Consider the following 14004-nt stretch of genomic DNA (forward strand, 5'->3'; position numbering starts at 1 on the left):
TGACCTATTGGGGACTAATTTATTAGGAACTTTTGCAGCTCCTTAAACTCCTCATCCAGTTCCTTACAAACACTAGTATCTAAGCAAACTTACCAAATCACTGCCTCCAAACAGTTCAGGCTCCTTCATGATTCCAAGTTGTTCCAACTGAAATAAAGTTCCTATATTTGTTATGAATTCTGGCCATTGGCTCTTCAAACCATTTAAAATTACTTTTTTTAAAATACATTTTTAGTTGTTAATGGACCCTTATTTTATTTTTAGTTATAGATGGACACAATACCTTTATTTTATTTATTTTCATGTAGTGCTGAGAATCGAACCCAGTGTCTCTAAAGTGAGCAGCAAGCTGTCTACCACTGAGCCAAAACCCCCATCCCTAAAATTACTTTTTAAAAAGTTGCTTTGGTAAATATTTACTGGTCTTTAAATAGACACTTAAATGTATACTGACTTAAGGGTTAGTTTAAAATATCCTGGATTTTTAAAATAAACAAACAACCTCCAAACAAAACCCTTGTTTTAATCCTTCTTCTGAAGGGAAGGATATTTTTGTAGCTCTAATTGTAAGGCTTCCAAAATTCTAATTTTATTCAGTGAACACTTATTGGGTACTCAGTGGTAATAATGACAACATTTATTAAAACCCTGCCTTAGTATGCAGCTCTGTGCTAGGTGCGGCGTGTATGTATGTACGTGCACGCGCGCGCACACACACACACACGGGTTGTCTTTCACTGTTCCCAGCTATAATTTATATATCAGTAAATTCTTTGATGAAATTTTGAATAATATACTGGGAATGAACAAATAAGTAGTTATTTAATGCTTGATAGAAGAATCAGTTAAGACAGTAAATTAAAACTCTTAAAGAAATTAGAGAAAGGAAACAGCTTGGAATCCTGAAGGAACCTGAACTGTTTGGAGACTGTGATTAGGTAAGTTTGCTTAGACACTAGTGTTTGTAGGGGGCTGGATGAGGGAGGTAGGAGTTGCAAAAGTGTTAGAGAATGAGGTTTTCAATTGGTGAAGAACTTTGCTAGAGTTCATGAGTTTATGACTTTTGTTTAATGTGCTGTAGGGAACCCACAGAATATAGAAACAGGAGACTGATATAAGCATAATTGATTCTAAGAAGGTAATTTTAATAGAAAGGGTAGAGCCTGGTTTGGGTGGAGTCTCAGCAGGAGGATTGCTTCCAATAGGTCATTATAGCTATGCCCCCCAGAATATACAGCCTGAGATAATGCCAGTAGAGAGGAGAGATCTAATCTAGTCAGAGTACAATGAAGAGTTTCAGACTGATTAAGTATATGGATTAAGAAAAGAGTTTTGTTGTTGTTTGTATTACTTAGATTTATTTCTTCAATTCTAGGTTATATACTGATATGTAGAAATGGGAGAGTTGAATGCTGCTGTCTGAACTTTGTGTCAAAGTTGCTTGTTAATACTTCAGAGATGTTAAAATGTAAAATGTTTGTAAACTCTGATAAATGGTAAAAGTGCTTTGATCTTTTCAATATTATTCTGTTGCATTTTATTTAAAATTTTTGGTTACTAAGTTGATTTGAAGACCTATTAATTGTGGTAACATATTTTGAAAAACATGATTTGCTTTTATGATTTACATATTCAACTTTTATGTAAAATTATAAGTCAACATTGACAGTGATGTTTTTAGTTTTTCCTAGCTTAGAGTTATCATAAACTATTCAACAAGAAAATTAGTTGTTATTCTAAATGCAGTTATAGGTATATGTTGTGAAATACTTGATACTATTTGCATTTTTGCTTCTAATAAAAAAAAAAAACTTTAGGGCTGGGGTTGTGGCTTAGTGGTAGAGTGCTCGCTTAGCATGTTTGAGGCCCTGGGTTCAATTGTCAGCCAGCACCACATAAAAATAAATAAATAAAGGTATTGTGTCCAACTATAACTAAAAAATAAATATTTAACAAAAATTTCAGAAAGAAAAGTAAAATACAATAGATCATTTCTTCATTTGATGCCAGTTTTCCTATTTCAAATGTGAGAGTACTGACTTTTAAAACATTATTCCTGGGCATTCACTGTTCCACTTAAAACAGATGAAATTGGTATTGAAAAGTGTAACATACTGTCTTCCAAAGAGAAGTTCCATTGTATAATCTTGAGATCTTTGCTTCCCCCCCCCCCCCCCCCCCGCATTATTTAGGAATATTAGTTTTGGTAATCAAACCCATGTGGATAGACCTTCCATATTTAATGCAGTGTGTTACCCCTGTACAAATGGAAAAAAAAAACAAGTTTAATGTTTCTAGACCAATATCTTTGCTGTTCTTATATCAATAATTCTGTCTTTGTTCTATAGATAACAGTTTTATAGTTATTCAATTGCTTTAATATGGTATGACCTGGTAGGAAATACTTTCTTGCCTGAGATCAATGAGCCTTATTTTTTTAAGTGCATTTAGCACATATATCTAGAAACCAAGTATTCCTATTTAAAGAGCCTAGTCTTATAATGAGTCTGTGAGAAAAATGTTCTTTTTTAAATCATTGGTAAGCATATTTCACATATAGTTTTTCTAGTTTTGTTTTTGGTTTTTGGATTGACTTGTCTAGAAACACAGCAGCATTTTCATGCTGTGAATTCCTTCAGTCTACACTAAAAGATTAGAATGTTATTTTGCTCATGTTTGTTACATCATCTTAAGGGTTTTAGGCACATAACATATTAGGACTTCATATTTATTTATTTTTAAATTTTTTTATTTGTTCTACTTAGTTGTACATGACAGCAGAATGCATTGTACACAAATGGAGTGCAACATTTCACTTCTCTGGTTGTACACAGTAATAATGGCTTCTTTTTAAAAAAGTGATTATACTTAAAGGTGAAGACAAATGACTTCAGGGTGGATGAAATCAACTTGTACAGATAATTCTATCATTTGTTTCTGTCATTTTGGGAAGCCTGCATAAATTGTTATGCTTTCTTTAAAAGTTCAGCAAAAACATGATCATAATGATATTTTCATGTGTAAATTAAACCATTTAATTTACTGATTTAAAAGGATAAGGTATTCTAGATGGAACATGTTGTCCCCGCTGATTGATCTAGTGGCTTCTCTGCTGTGAGTGGACTAGAGATCTGTTTCCTTTCCCTGGAACTCTTGTGATGAGGATACCATCCTAGCAAAAGGAGGACAACGCTGGTCTTTTGTCAAGGTGTATGAGTTACCATGCTTCCCCAGGGAACCTTCTGTAGCTTTAAAAAGCTTCAGCATTTTTTCTTATGAATTAAGCTAATTATGTATGATATTATTGAAAGACTTGAAGCTATCTCAACCAAATAAAGAAACAGTTTATTACAAGGTTTTTATTTTGAATTCATAGACTTTTTTTCATTTTTATTCATAGACAAGATTATTTTGTGTACATTATAGTTTTGTGTTTCTGAACATTTTTAAAAGTTGTAAGTTGTTGGATTCTGTTATATTGTAAGTTACACATGACAGAATGTATCCATTAATTCCAGTCTAGGTCAACTAAGATTAAGGTTGTATTCTCATTCCAGGAGAAAATATCTTCTAAGATTTCAATTAAGTGGTGCTTAAATAATAAGTAAATTATGGGCTTATCAATGGTGGTTAAGCATTTTCAAAAGATAAAATAATTTTTCCTGATTATCAAAGTAAACTAATTAATTAAAAGGAAAATAGAAGCACGAAAGTAAAAAAATCACCAGTAATCTTACCACCAAGAGAAAATTACTAGAAGTATTTTATTGTATTTCTTTCCATTTACTTTGTGCCTTTTTTGTTTGAATCTTCAGTATATGCTGCCTGCAGCACTAAAAAAAGAACTGGGTGGGGCACATGGCTTTTGCTCTCAATGGCTATCACTATAGCCTAGGAGAATAGATACATAAACAGAGAAATTCAGATTGAGGTGGTGGGTTCTGAGTTAGACATAGGCAAAGAAGAATTCAGAATTCTTAGATTATATGAGATCTGAGGTTATTTGTGAATGTTATATGTTAGATTTTATTTCTTGCTATTTAGATTGACAATGTAAACTTTTTATACTTGTAGGTCCTCTTTAGCATTTTTAAAAATTTTGTTTTTATTTTTTTTTAAGTTACACATGACAGTAGAGTCCATTTTGATATATATCATGCATGTATGGAATATATCTTGTTCTAATTAGGAACTTAGTCTTGTGGATGTACTTAATGGTGGGGTTCACTGTGGTGTATTCATATATGTACATAGGAAAGTTATGTCAGATTCTTTTCACTCTCTCTCCTGTTATATGATATTTGTCAGTAAATGGATGGAACTGGAGACTATCATGCTAAGTGAAGTAAGCCAATCCCAAGGGTGAATGTTCTTTCTGAAGTGTAGAAGTTAACTCATGATAAGGTGTGTGTGTGTGTGTGTGTGTGTGTGTGTGTGTGTGTGTGTGAGAGAGAGAGAGAGAGAGAGAGAGAGAGAGAGAGAGAGAGAGAGAGAGAGAGAAGTTCAGAGGATTAGCCAAAGGGGGATGAAGAGAAAAGGGGGTGAGGATAGGAATAGGAAAGACAGACAGAATCTGATATAACTTTCCTGTATACATATATGATAACATTATTTTAATGACCTACTACAAATGTTGGATTCTTTCTTTAAGGGTAATATTAATGGAATGAGTATAATCTACTTAAAGACTTATTGCCTATTAGTTCTTCCAATGGTTTTTTTTTCCTCCTTTTTTTCTGATATCAGAGATTAAACTCAGTGCCTTTGCATGTTAGGAAAAGGCTTTATCATTGATCAATATCTCCAACCCATTTTTAAAATTTCATTTTGAGATAGAGTTTCACTAAATTTCCTAGGCTGGCCAAAATTTACGATCCTCCTGCCTCAGCCTCCAGAGTAACTGGGATTAAAGACTGTACCATAGCAATTTTCTGAACAAGTTGACATTATCTATAGGAATATATTGGGAATATTATAGAAATATTGCATTGTTCTTTGTTTTTGTATGTTTGCTAGGTTGGTTCCTGAAAAACATGTCTTTTGAACTTGTTATTTACCAGTGAGTCTGGATTTTTTTTTTTCGTAATTTTTTGTACATCTCTGTTTTTCTCCTTAAGGTTTTTCTTCCTTTGTCCATGGTCTGTTTTTTGAGGTTTGCATAAGTTATTTATAATTTTATACTAAGACTTCATATGCTATATTGACAAATACTTCTAGTATTTGCTTCTAAATTTTTTGATAGGCAACAGATTGATGACTTCAAGTATTAATATAGTTGCTTATTTTTGTGTCCTTTTATTAAAGCTGGAAATATAAGCTTATAAGGTGGCAGCTCACTGAAGGGAATTCTGAGGCCATTTCCCTGAGTAGCTAAGTAAATAGGCTCAGCTTAAGATTTTTCAACTTTATGATGGTGTGGAAGTGATGCACATGTAGTAGAAACTATATTTTGAATTTTGATCTTTTCCTGAACTAATGATAAGCTCTTCTTTACTCTGTTGTAATGATGTGCAGCAACAGTGAGCTGCAGCTCCTCTTAGCCATGTATTTGCAGGGTTGTAAAAAATTGTTATTCCACTATGTTGTACTGTGTTGCTAAGCTGTGCTGTATTGGTAAGTTAAATATATTAAATACATTTGTAACTTGTGCTGTTTTTAATTTGTGATGAGTTTTTCAGGATACAATCCATCACAAGTCAAGGAGCACCTATATTCTGTAATCCAAAAATAGAATTGAGTTTCTAGAGAGATGCAGTGGTAGACCATTTATTTTATGTAATTTCTTTTATATAGCTTTTTATTGGGAGATAGATAACAGATAATTGAGCTTGTACCCATAAACTTGGAGACCTTTTGTGTAGGTGTCGTATGAAGTAGACAATATTGAGCTACTATGAGGAAAATAGAGGACTGTGACCAATGTTCTCTTCTACAGAGAAAACTATATCCCCACTTCTATGTCTGCAGGTAAAGTTTGAATTTGCCTAGTTTCGCCATTGTTGTATTTAGGGTTCTCTAGCGAAACAGAATCAGTAGTATACAATTATAAGAACGTAGCTTGTGAGTTATGAAAGTGGACAAAGTTGGCAAGATGGCCTAGATTTTGCAATGGTATATTTATAGTCTGAAGACTTGTAGGCTCAACATTTAGGAAGAGCCTATGTTTCAGTTCAAGTCTGAATGCAGGAAAAGCCAGTGTTTTAATTCATAGGACATGAGGCAGGCCTCTTTTTTTTTTTTTTTTTTTTTTAAATTCTACTCAGGCCTTCAACTGATGGGAGGAAGCAATGGCATTATAAAGGGCAGTCTGATTTACCCCTTCTACTATTTAAGCATTAATCTCACCCAAGAACCCTTATAGAAATGTTTGTCCAAATATCTGGGCTCTCCATAGCTCAGTCAAGTTGACACATAAAATTAACTGTGATTCATATTTGACATTGTCCAAGAGTTTCATACCATACAGATAAATGAGGTGGAGGTGTGTTGTGGGTTAAAGCATAGCATAACTTTATATTGTTCAAAGTAGTTACATTGTCTAAAAAGAAGAATTTTTATTTAGTGTTTTTTTGTAGTTTTGTAAAATTTTTTATTAGGAATCTATTGAATTTCTATATTTTGATCTATAGCTGGTTCCTAATCTCAGAATAAATGTTGATATAATTGAAAAATTAATATACATAATTTCAACATGTCCCCCCATAACTGATAGAATGAAGACTGTCAGTAATAATAACAACAACTAATGATGGAATGAATGTCTCCATAATATATTTGTTCCTTTAGCAAAACCTTGTAGTCAGTGTTAACATTTTGGTGTGGGGCTCCCTGAAAGCTCCTTTTTTCAAGCAGTGTATGTAAATGTACAACCTCTTTACCAACCATAGAATCATCTTATATATTTAGCTATGCCAGTTTTTTTTCCTGTATATATTTTTTATATTTGGATATCCTTCATGTTAAAAAAATAGGTTGGTACATCCTACTTTCATGTGTATATCTAAAAAGAACAAACAAGTTGGTAAAAATAATTTTTAGCACTTGAGCATTATCAACCAATTTTAAGGTAAGTAGAAAGTTTTGGGGCATTTATTTTAGGCTGTTGGGAATGTCCTTGGACTTTTACTTAATATGTTTTTAGGATAAATTCCTAGTAGAAGACTTTGTTTATGTTAAAGTTTAGTTACCCAATTTTGGATTGATCTTTAGAAACGTTGTACCAATTCATATGGCTACAAAAGTGTATAAACATTCTCCTCACTTTGATAACACCCATCTTTCAGATATTAATGTGGTAACTTAAAAAAATCCTAAAGCTGTATCATCTTTTCTACTTACCTCATTATTAGTGAGACTGAACATTTTTTTAAACTTTATTTTCCATTTATATGTCTAGTAGCCTATATATATCGGTTGCTGGGTATGTCCCTTGTGAGAAAAGACGTGGACTGGCTGTCTCTCCTCTTTTTTTACTGGTGCTGGGGATTGAACCCACAGCCTTGTGCATGTGAGGCAAGTACTGTACCAACTGAGTTATATCCCCAGCCCCTGGTTATCTCTTTTGAAAATGTTGTAGAGAGGACCATAAGTTGAAATATTACCTGATTGAAGTAAGCTTTTTAGTACAGATCATAGGCCCCATCCAGATCAGAGTTAGAAAAGATCTGGTGACAGACTACTTTCATTTGGTATTTTGTGGGTGTATTTACTCAGATAAATTTTCTCATTCTGAGAAAGGCCTAGAATCTACAAAGTGTAAAGTGGCTGTTCTGGAACATAAAGTGGGTGTAAATGTCTCTTCAGCCAATTTTGAGTTCTTATTTTAAATGTATGTAGTTTTTTGCTCATGTACTTCATAAGCCTATAAAACCCAAATTTAATTCATAAATTATATATGAATAAAACTTCAAGATAATATTTACATGGCATTTTTTATTAAAATATTACTGTCAGGAATGATATTATAGAAGTAGCACCAAGTATAGTTTTATTTTTAATTTGTGTATTTTGATTTTTTTTTTTTTTTGATACTGGGGATTGAACTCTGGCACTCCACTGAGCCACATCCCCAGCCCTGTTTTGTATTTTATTAGAGATGGGGTCTCATTGAGTTGCTTAATTGCTAAATTGCTGAGGCTGGATTTGAACTAAGGAACAGGAGCTTCAGCCTCTCGAGCCACTGGGATTACAGGTGTATGCCACTGTGCTTGGCTGTATTTTGATTTTAATATTAGAGGATGACTATTTCTAAAAGTGTGGTAAAAAATAGTGTAATTTTATGCACACGACATAGTCATTTTGTGATCCTTATATTTAAACTGTTAGAAGGCATTCTTTCTGTGCCGCTTTCTTTCTCTCTCTCTCTCTCTCTCTCTCTCTCTTTCTTTCTTTCTTTCTTTCTTTCTTTTGTGTTTGTGTGTGTGTGTGTGTGTGTGTGTGTGTGTGTGTGTGGTGTTGGTGATTGAACGCAGGGCCTTGGACTTGCAAGGCAAATACTCTACCAACTGAGCTATATCCCCAGCCCCTGCCAATTCCAATAGGATGTTTCTTGATAATTCTGTAAAACTTTTTCATTTCAAGTTAAAAGTGCTGAGTGATATCATTTGCTCTTTATGTACAGTTGAAAACATAAAACACAAATGGGAGCATTAAGATAGGTGATAACAGATCTGTTTTAAGGTAGCTATATAGATAAAGCAGTGTAGAAATTATGCCCAGATTATTATTCATTTTAAAGGTGGCTGTTCAAATAATGTATAATGTGTTTATTAGGATTTTTAAGGATTATCATTGAAATGAAAACCTAACATTCGTAAGAGAACTTGTTAAGTTCCTGGAGTAAATCTGTAGCTCCAATTTGAGAATTACTGTGTTAGGTATCAGCAAAGATAGGTGCTTCTACAACATTTATATTACATCCAACAGATTTTAAATTGTTCTAATTATTATTAAAAAAAAAAACTTCTGTGTACTTGCTCCTTATTTTCTTATCCCTCCCCTCCCCACCCTCTTTCTGTCTTCTTTCTTTTCTAGGGATTGAACCCCTGGGTGCTTAACTGAACTACAATCTATAATCCTTTTTATTTTGAGGCAGGGTTTCAACAAGTTGCTGGGGGTCTCACTAAATTGCCTAGGCTGGCCTTGAACTTATGATCTTCCTGTCAGCCTCCTGAGACACATTGCTTAGTTCTGTACATAACTTGTTTGTACTGGCACTGTTTTGAGTAGTATTATAGAAGACAGTAGAATAATGAAGTAAATAGAAGAATGGGTAAAACAGAAAAATGGTAAATAAAAGTAAAAAATGTACAAATGAAAATAAACTTCGAAAAGACATAAATTAGCTAACAAAATAGAGATTCAGTGTAATTCAAAAAGACAAATTGAGATAAGTAGGAAAATACTGTGCTGTTAATCTTTTAGCAAAAGATAAAGTCAATTTAAAGGGTTACAAAATAATTTAAAATTTTAAGTGATTATGTTATACTAGGAAAAAATTTACTTTTTATCTTCTACGATGAGCACATTCTTACTTTTAATGTCATGCAATATGATTAATTAGACTTTCCCTGAACTTCAGTTTCACAGCTAATGCCTGTATATGGAATCACAGATGTCTTATAATAATTCCTGATCAGAGGGCTGACATTTGAAGAAAGATTTAACATTTTTAATAGGACAACTATACATGTTTAAAAGTTCTGTATCTGGATATAGATAGATTTAACCTTTTTAAAATATATCTGTACATGGTTAAAAGTTCAATACATAGGCGAGGTGTGTGGTAGCACATGCCTGTAATCCCAGCAGCTCAGGAGACTGAGACAGGAGGAACCCAAGTTCAAAGCCATTCTCAGCAATTTAGTAAGGCCCTAAGCAACTTAGTGTGACCCTGTCTTAGAATAAAAAGAGTAAAAACGGGCTGGGGATATATGGCTAAGTGCCCCTGGAATCAATTCCTGGTATTAAAAAAAAAAAAATCAATACCTAGAAATAGAATACAGAGTTCTTTAACCAGAGGAAACTGCAGAATTAGCATTGAATTGATATGTGTGTGATATGTAAAGTTTTCCTGGCAAATTTAGAGCTCATTGATTATTTTTATTTTGAACAGAAAAAACCCTATTATATCCCATGTGTATTTTTTTGCAAAGTAAAACAAAACTGCTCTCTCTTCAGACATGATATTACATGTGTTAATTGTGCATTTTTTCCTTTATAGGCCCAGATTATTATTCATCAGCATGGTTACCTGGTAATGAATCATTGTGGCAGGCCACAACTGTTCCATCTAACCATCGAAATAACCATATCAGGAGACACAGTATAGCTTCTGACAGTGGAGACACTGGCATTGGAACTTCCTGTTCTGACAGTGTGGAAGGTAAGCTAAAATTATTAGTATTTAGATATGAATTTGTGGAGATTGGTTGTGAATTGAGACTATTCAAGGGATATATTTTATTGTTCCAAACTAAAATAATAGTGTGTGTTTAATAATACTCATTGTTGCTGTATATCAAGTTAAATTGTTTGTCTTGTCATATTGCACGTTTTTCTTCCTTTTCTTAACATTTTATTCTTATATAATTGTAGGATTACATGAGTTTTAAGAAATAATATTTTAAGAAATAATATAGAGATTTCATGTATCCATTCTCCATTTTTCACCAGGGAATATCTTACAAGATGTTATAGTATCACAACCAGGATAATGACACGGATACAATCAAGATATAGAATGTTTCCATAAACCAAATGTTGCCTACAATCACTTCTCTCTCTACCTCCTCCATTCTCATTTAACTCTTGGAAAGCAATAACCAATTTTCCATTTATAATTTTGTAATTTCAAGAAGGCTGTTTGTAATTGGAATCATACACATAGCAATAACCTTTTGGAATTGGCCGTTTTCTCTGGAGATTTATCTAGGTTGTTGTGTGTATCAATAGTTCATTCCTTTTTAATGATGAGTAATATTTACCAATGGTGGGGGTGGTATTAGAGAGACCACACTTTAATTTATTAACCCATTGAAAAACATCTGAGTTGTTTCCAGTTTTGGACTGTTATGAAAAAAGCTGTAAACATGTACATGGAGGTTTTGTTATGAAACATGTCTTTTCTCTGTGGTTAATGTTCAGAAGTACAGTTATTGGTCTCTGTAGTAGTGGTAGGTTTAGTTTCAAAATTTCCAATCACATTGTTTTCACTATCATTTTCATCAATAATGTATATATATCAATGATCCAGTTTTCTCTATATCCTTTCTAGAATTTGACGTTTTTCAAATTTTAGCCATTCTGGTAGGAATATAGTAATATATCATTGTGGTAGTGAGATATCATTTTTTAAAAAGTAGACTTATTTTTAGAGCAGTAGAAAAATTTATTGAAGGTATAGATTTTCTCTATGTACTCCCATCTTCACACAGGTACAGCCTCCCCAAATATCAGCATCTCCCACCAGAGTGGTACATTTATTAAATTGATGAACTTACATTGATATCTGAAGAATCTGTAGTTTAGTTAACAGTTTACTCTTGGTGTATGTTCTCTGAGTTTGGACAAATTTATAAAATCATGTGTCCACTATTGTATGTAATACAGAATAGTTTCACTGCCTTAAGCATTTTCTGTACTCTGCCTTCATCTTTTGTCCCCTGCCTAACCCTAGTAGTCACAGTTTTTTTTGTTGTTGTTGTTTGTCTCTATAGTTTTTCTTTCTCCAGAATGTCACATAGTTGAAATTGTAAAATATAGCTTTTTCAGATTGCTTCATTCATTTAGTAATATGCTTTTGGCACTTATGAATAAAGCTGCTATAAATACTCATATACATATTTTTGTGTAAATATCAGTTTTCAGCTTCTTTTGGGTCAATACCAAGGAGCAGGATTGCTGTATCAGTAGGAGTATGTTTAATTCTGTAAGAAACTGCCAAACTATCTTTCAAAGTGGCTGTGTTATTTTGCATTTCCACTAGCAATAAATGAGAATTCTGTTGCTTCACATCCTACCCAGTGTTTGGTGTTTTAATTTTCTGGATTTTTTCCTTTCTCATAGTTGTACAGTAGAATTTTATTATTTTAATTTGAATTTTACTGGTACATTATGTGGAACACTTTATCTGCTTATTTGTCTCTATATCTGTTAAGGTGAGGCATCTTTTAAGGACTTTAGCCCATTTTTAAATTGTATTTTTTGTTTTCTTACTAAGTTAAAGGTTCTTTTTCTATTTTGGTTAACAGTCCTTCATCAAATGTATCTTTTGCAAACATTTTCTCCTAGTCTGTGGCTTGTCTTCTCATATTCTTGCCATTGTCCATTGTCTTTTGTCCAGAAGAAGGTTTTAATTTTAATGAAATTCAGCTTATTAATTATTTCTTTTGTGGAACATGTCTCAAGGATGTGATCTAAAATGTAATTTTTATAGACAAAGTCAATTAAATTTTTACTGTGAGTTTTCTAGTTTTGTGTTGTTTTGTGTCTGTGAGTTTTTTTTTTTTTTGGGTGGGGGTAAAGGGTGTAGTTGTGCCATACTTCTTGGGTATTCTGTTACATTTTTAACAGTTTTTTTCTCTGTTTTTAATTTTAGAAGTTTCTGCCCACATATTGTCAAGCTCAGAGATTCTTTGCTTAGCTGGTCCTATTCTACTACTGAGCCCATCAAAGGCATCTTCATTTGTATTAGAATCTTTATGATACCTAACATTTCTTTTTGATTCTTTCTTTATTCTTGCATGCTATTTACTTTGCCCATTAGAGTGCTTTGCATATTAAACATAGTTGTTTTAAACTACTGGGTCAATATCCTTGCCATATCTGGGTCTAGTTTGTTTCTTCAAACTATATGTTTTGCCTTGTAGTATGTCTTATTATTTATTTATCTTTTTTATTTGTATTTTTGCAAGGTATCATAACATGCTGAGTAATATGAACTATGGTAAATGATTCTTTGACAATGTAATGGTAGTAAGGTATGAAGAGAGAAATGTTTTATAGTTTTATGATTAGGTCTCGGAGTTTTGATAAGTCTGTGCCCTAGGCTGTGATCTTTGTAAGTGCTTCTCAGGATTTATTTTTTAAAAGTTTTTAATTTTGCAAATTTTCATCATTTTGAGTGGGAATAGCAGATCCTCATAAGAATGAAACTCTCTGCTGTATTTCAAAATGGTTCCTTTCTCCATCCCCTGTTGGAAGCATGAAGGGATTTTTCTCTGATATTCACTGTGAGAACCAGATCAAACCCCAGATAGTAAAATCTCACAAGTGTGGTGGTCTTCCTATGATAGGGTTACGTTGAAATTTTTATTTCTCAGAGTGGTCCACACTGAACTCCAGCAATTTGTCAGTTACAATTTAGGTTTTATATTCAGGTCCTGGTTTCCATGTAGGCTTCATCGTGAGTGTTTTTTCCTGCAATAAGTTGTGATTCTGTGCTTACCTGTTGTTTTTATATGGGAGCATTTTGCCTTATGACCTCAATTCTTTTTGAGATCTAAAAAGACTTGTCCCTTTATAGTTTGTTCAGCTTTTTGCTTGTTTAGGGTGGAATAGTGCCTTCCATCCAAGGTGCTTAAATGCCAGCCTGAATTTTTTTTGAGGCATTTTTAATTTTAAATGCTAATCACTTGTTGGGTGTGTTATTTGTGATTTTTTTCTTCCTTTGCATAATTTGTCTTTTATCTTCTTAACAGTATCTTTTTCAGAGTACAGGTTTTAAAATTTGAAGTCCAGTTTACCAATTTTTTTCTTCTTAAGGGATTATGTTTTTTAATGTCAAATTTAAGAACTCTTTCCTTAATCCTAGTTCTTTGAAGTTGAAGGTTTTCTCATTTTTTCTTAAGTTGATGGTTTTCTCATTTTTTCTTAAGTGTGTTTGATCATATAATGTTTTGTATTTAAGTCCATGATTCATTTTAAGTGTGTGTTTAAGAATCTGTAAGTCCTCTTTACACTCAATTAATTTGCTAAAAGAAACCAAAACAGAAAAATTGTTAC

The 14004-nt window shown here is 32.8% G+C and overlaps 1 protein-coding gene across 4 annotated transcripts in view; it reads left to right on the top strand.

Moving 5' to 3' along the window:
- The window catches only part of Cep85l (centrosomal protein 85L), a 216661-nt gene that overhangs the window by 66086 nt on the left and 136571 nt on the right, over positions 1–14004 (top strand). For all 4 annotated transcript variants that reach the window (XM_077802191.1, XM_077802192.1, XM_026394093.2 and 1 more), the window contains one exon: positions 10223–10384. In XM_077802191.1, the coding sequence (XP_077658317.1) occupies positions 10223–10384 (162 nt within the window). The remainder of the gene's footprint in view (positions 1–10222; positions 10385–14004) is intronic.

This window comes from Urocitellus parryii, chromosome 8 (genome assembly GCF_045843805.1).
Source record: "Urocitellus parryii isolate mUroPar1 chromosome 8, mUroPar1.hap1, whole genome shotgun sequence".
In the NCBI taxonomy this organism is placed as follows: Eukaryota; Metazoa; Chordata; class Mammalia; order Rodentia; family Sciuridae; genus Urocitellus; species Urocitellus parryii.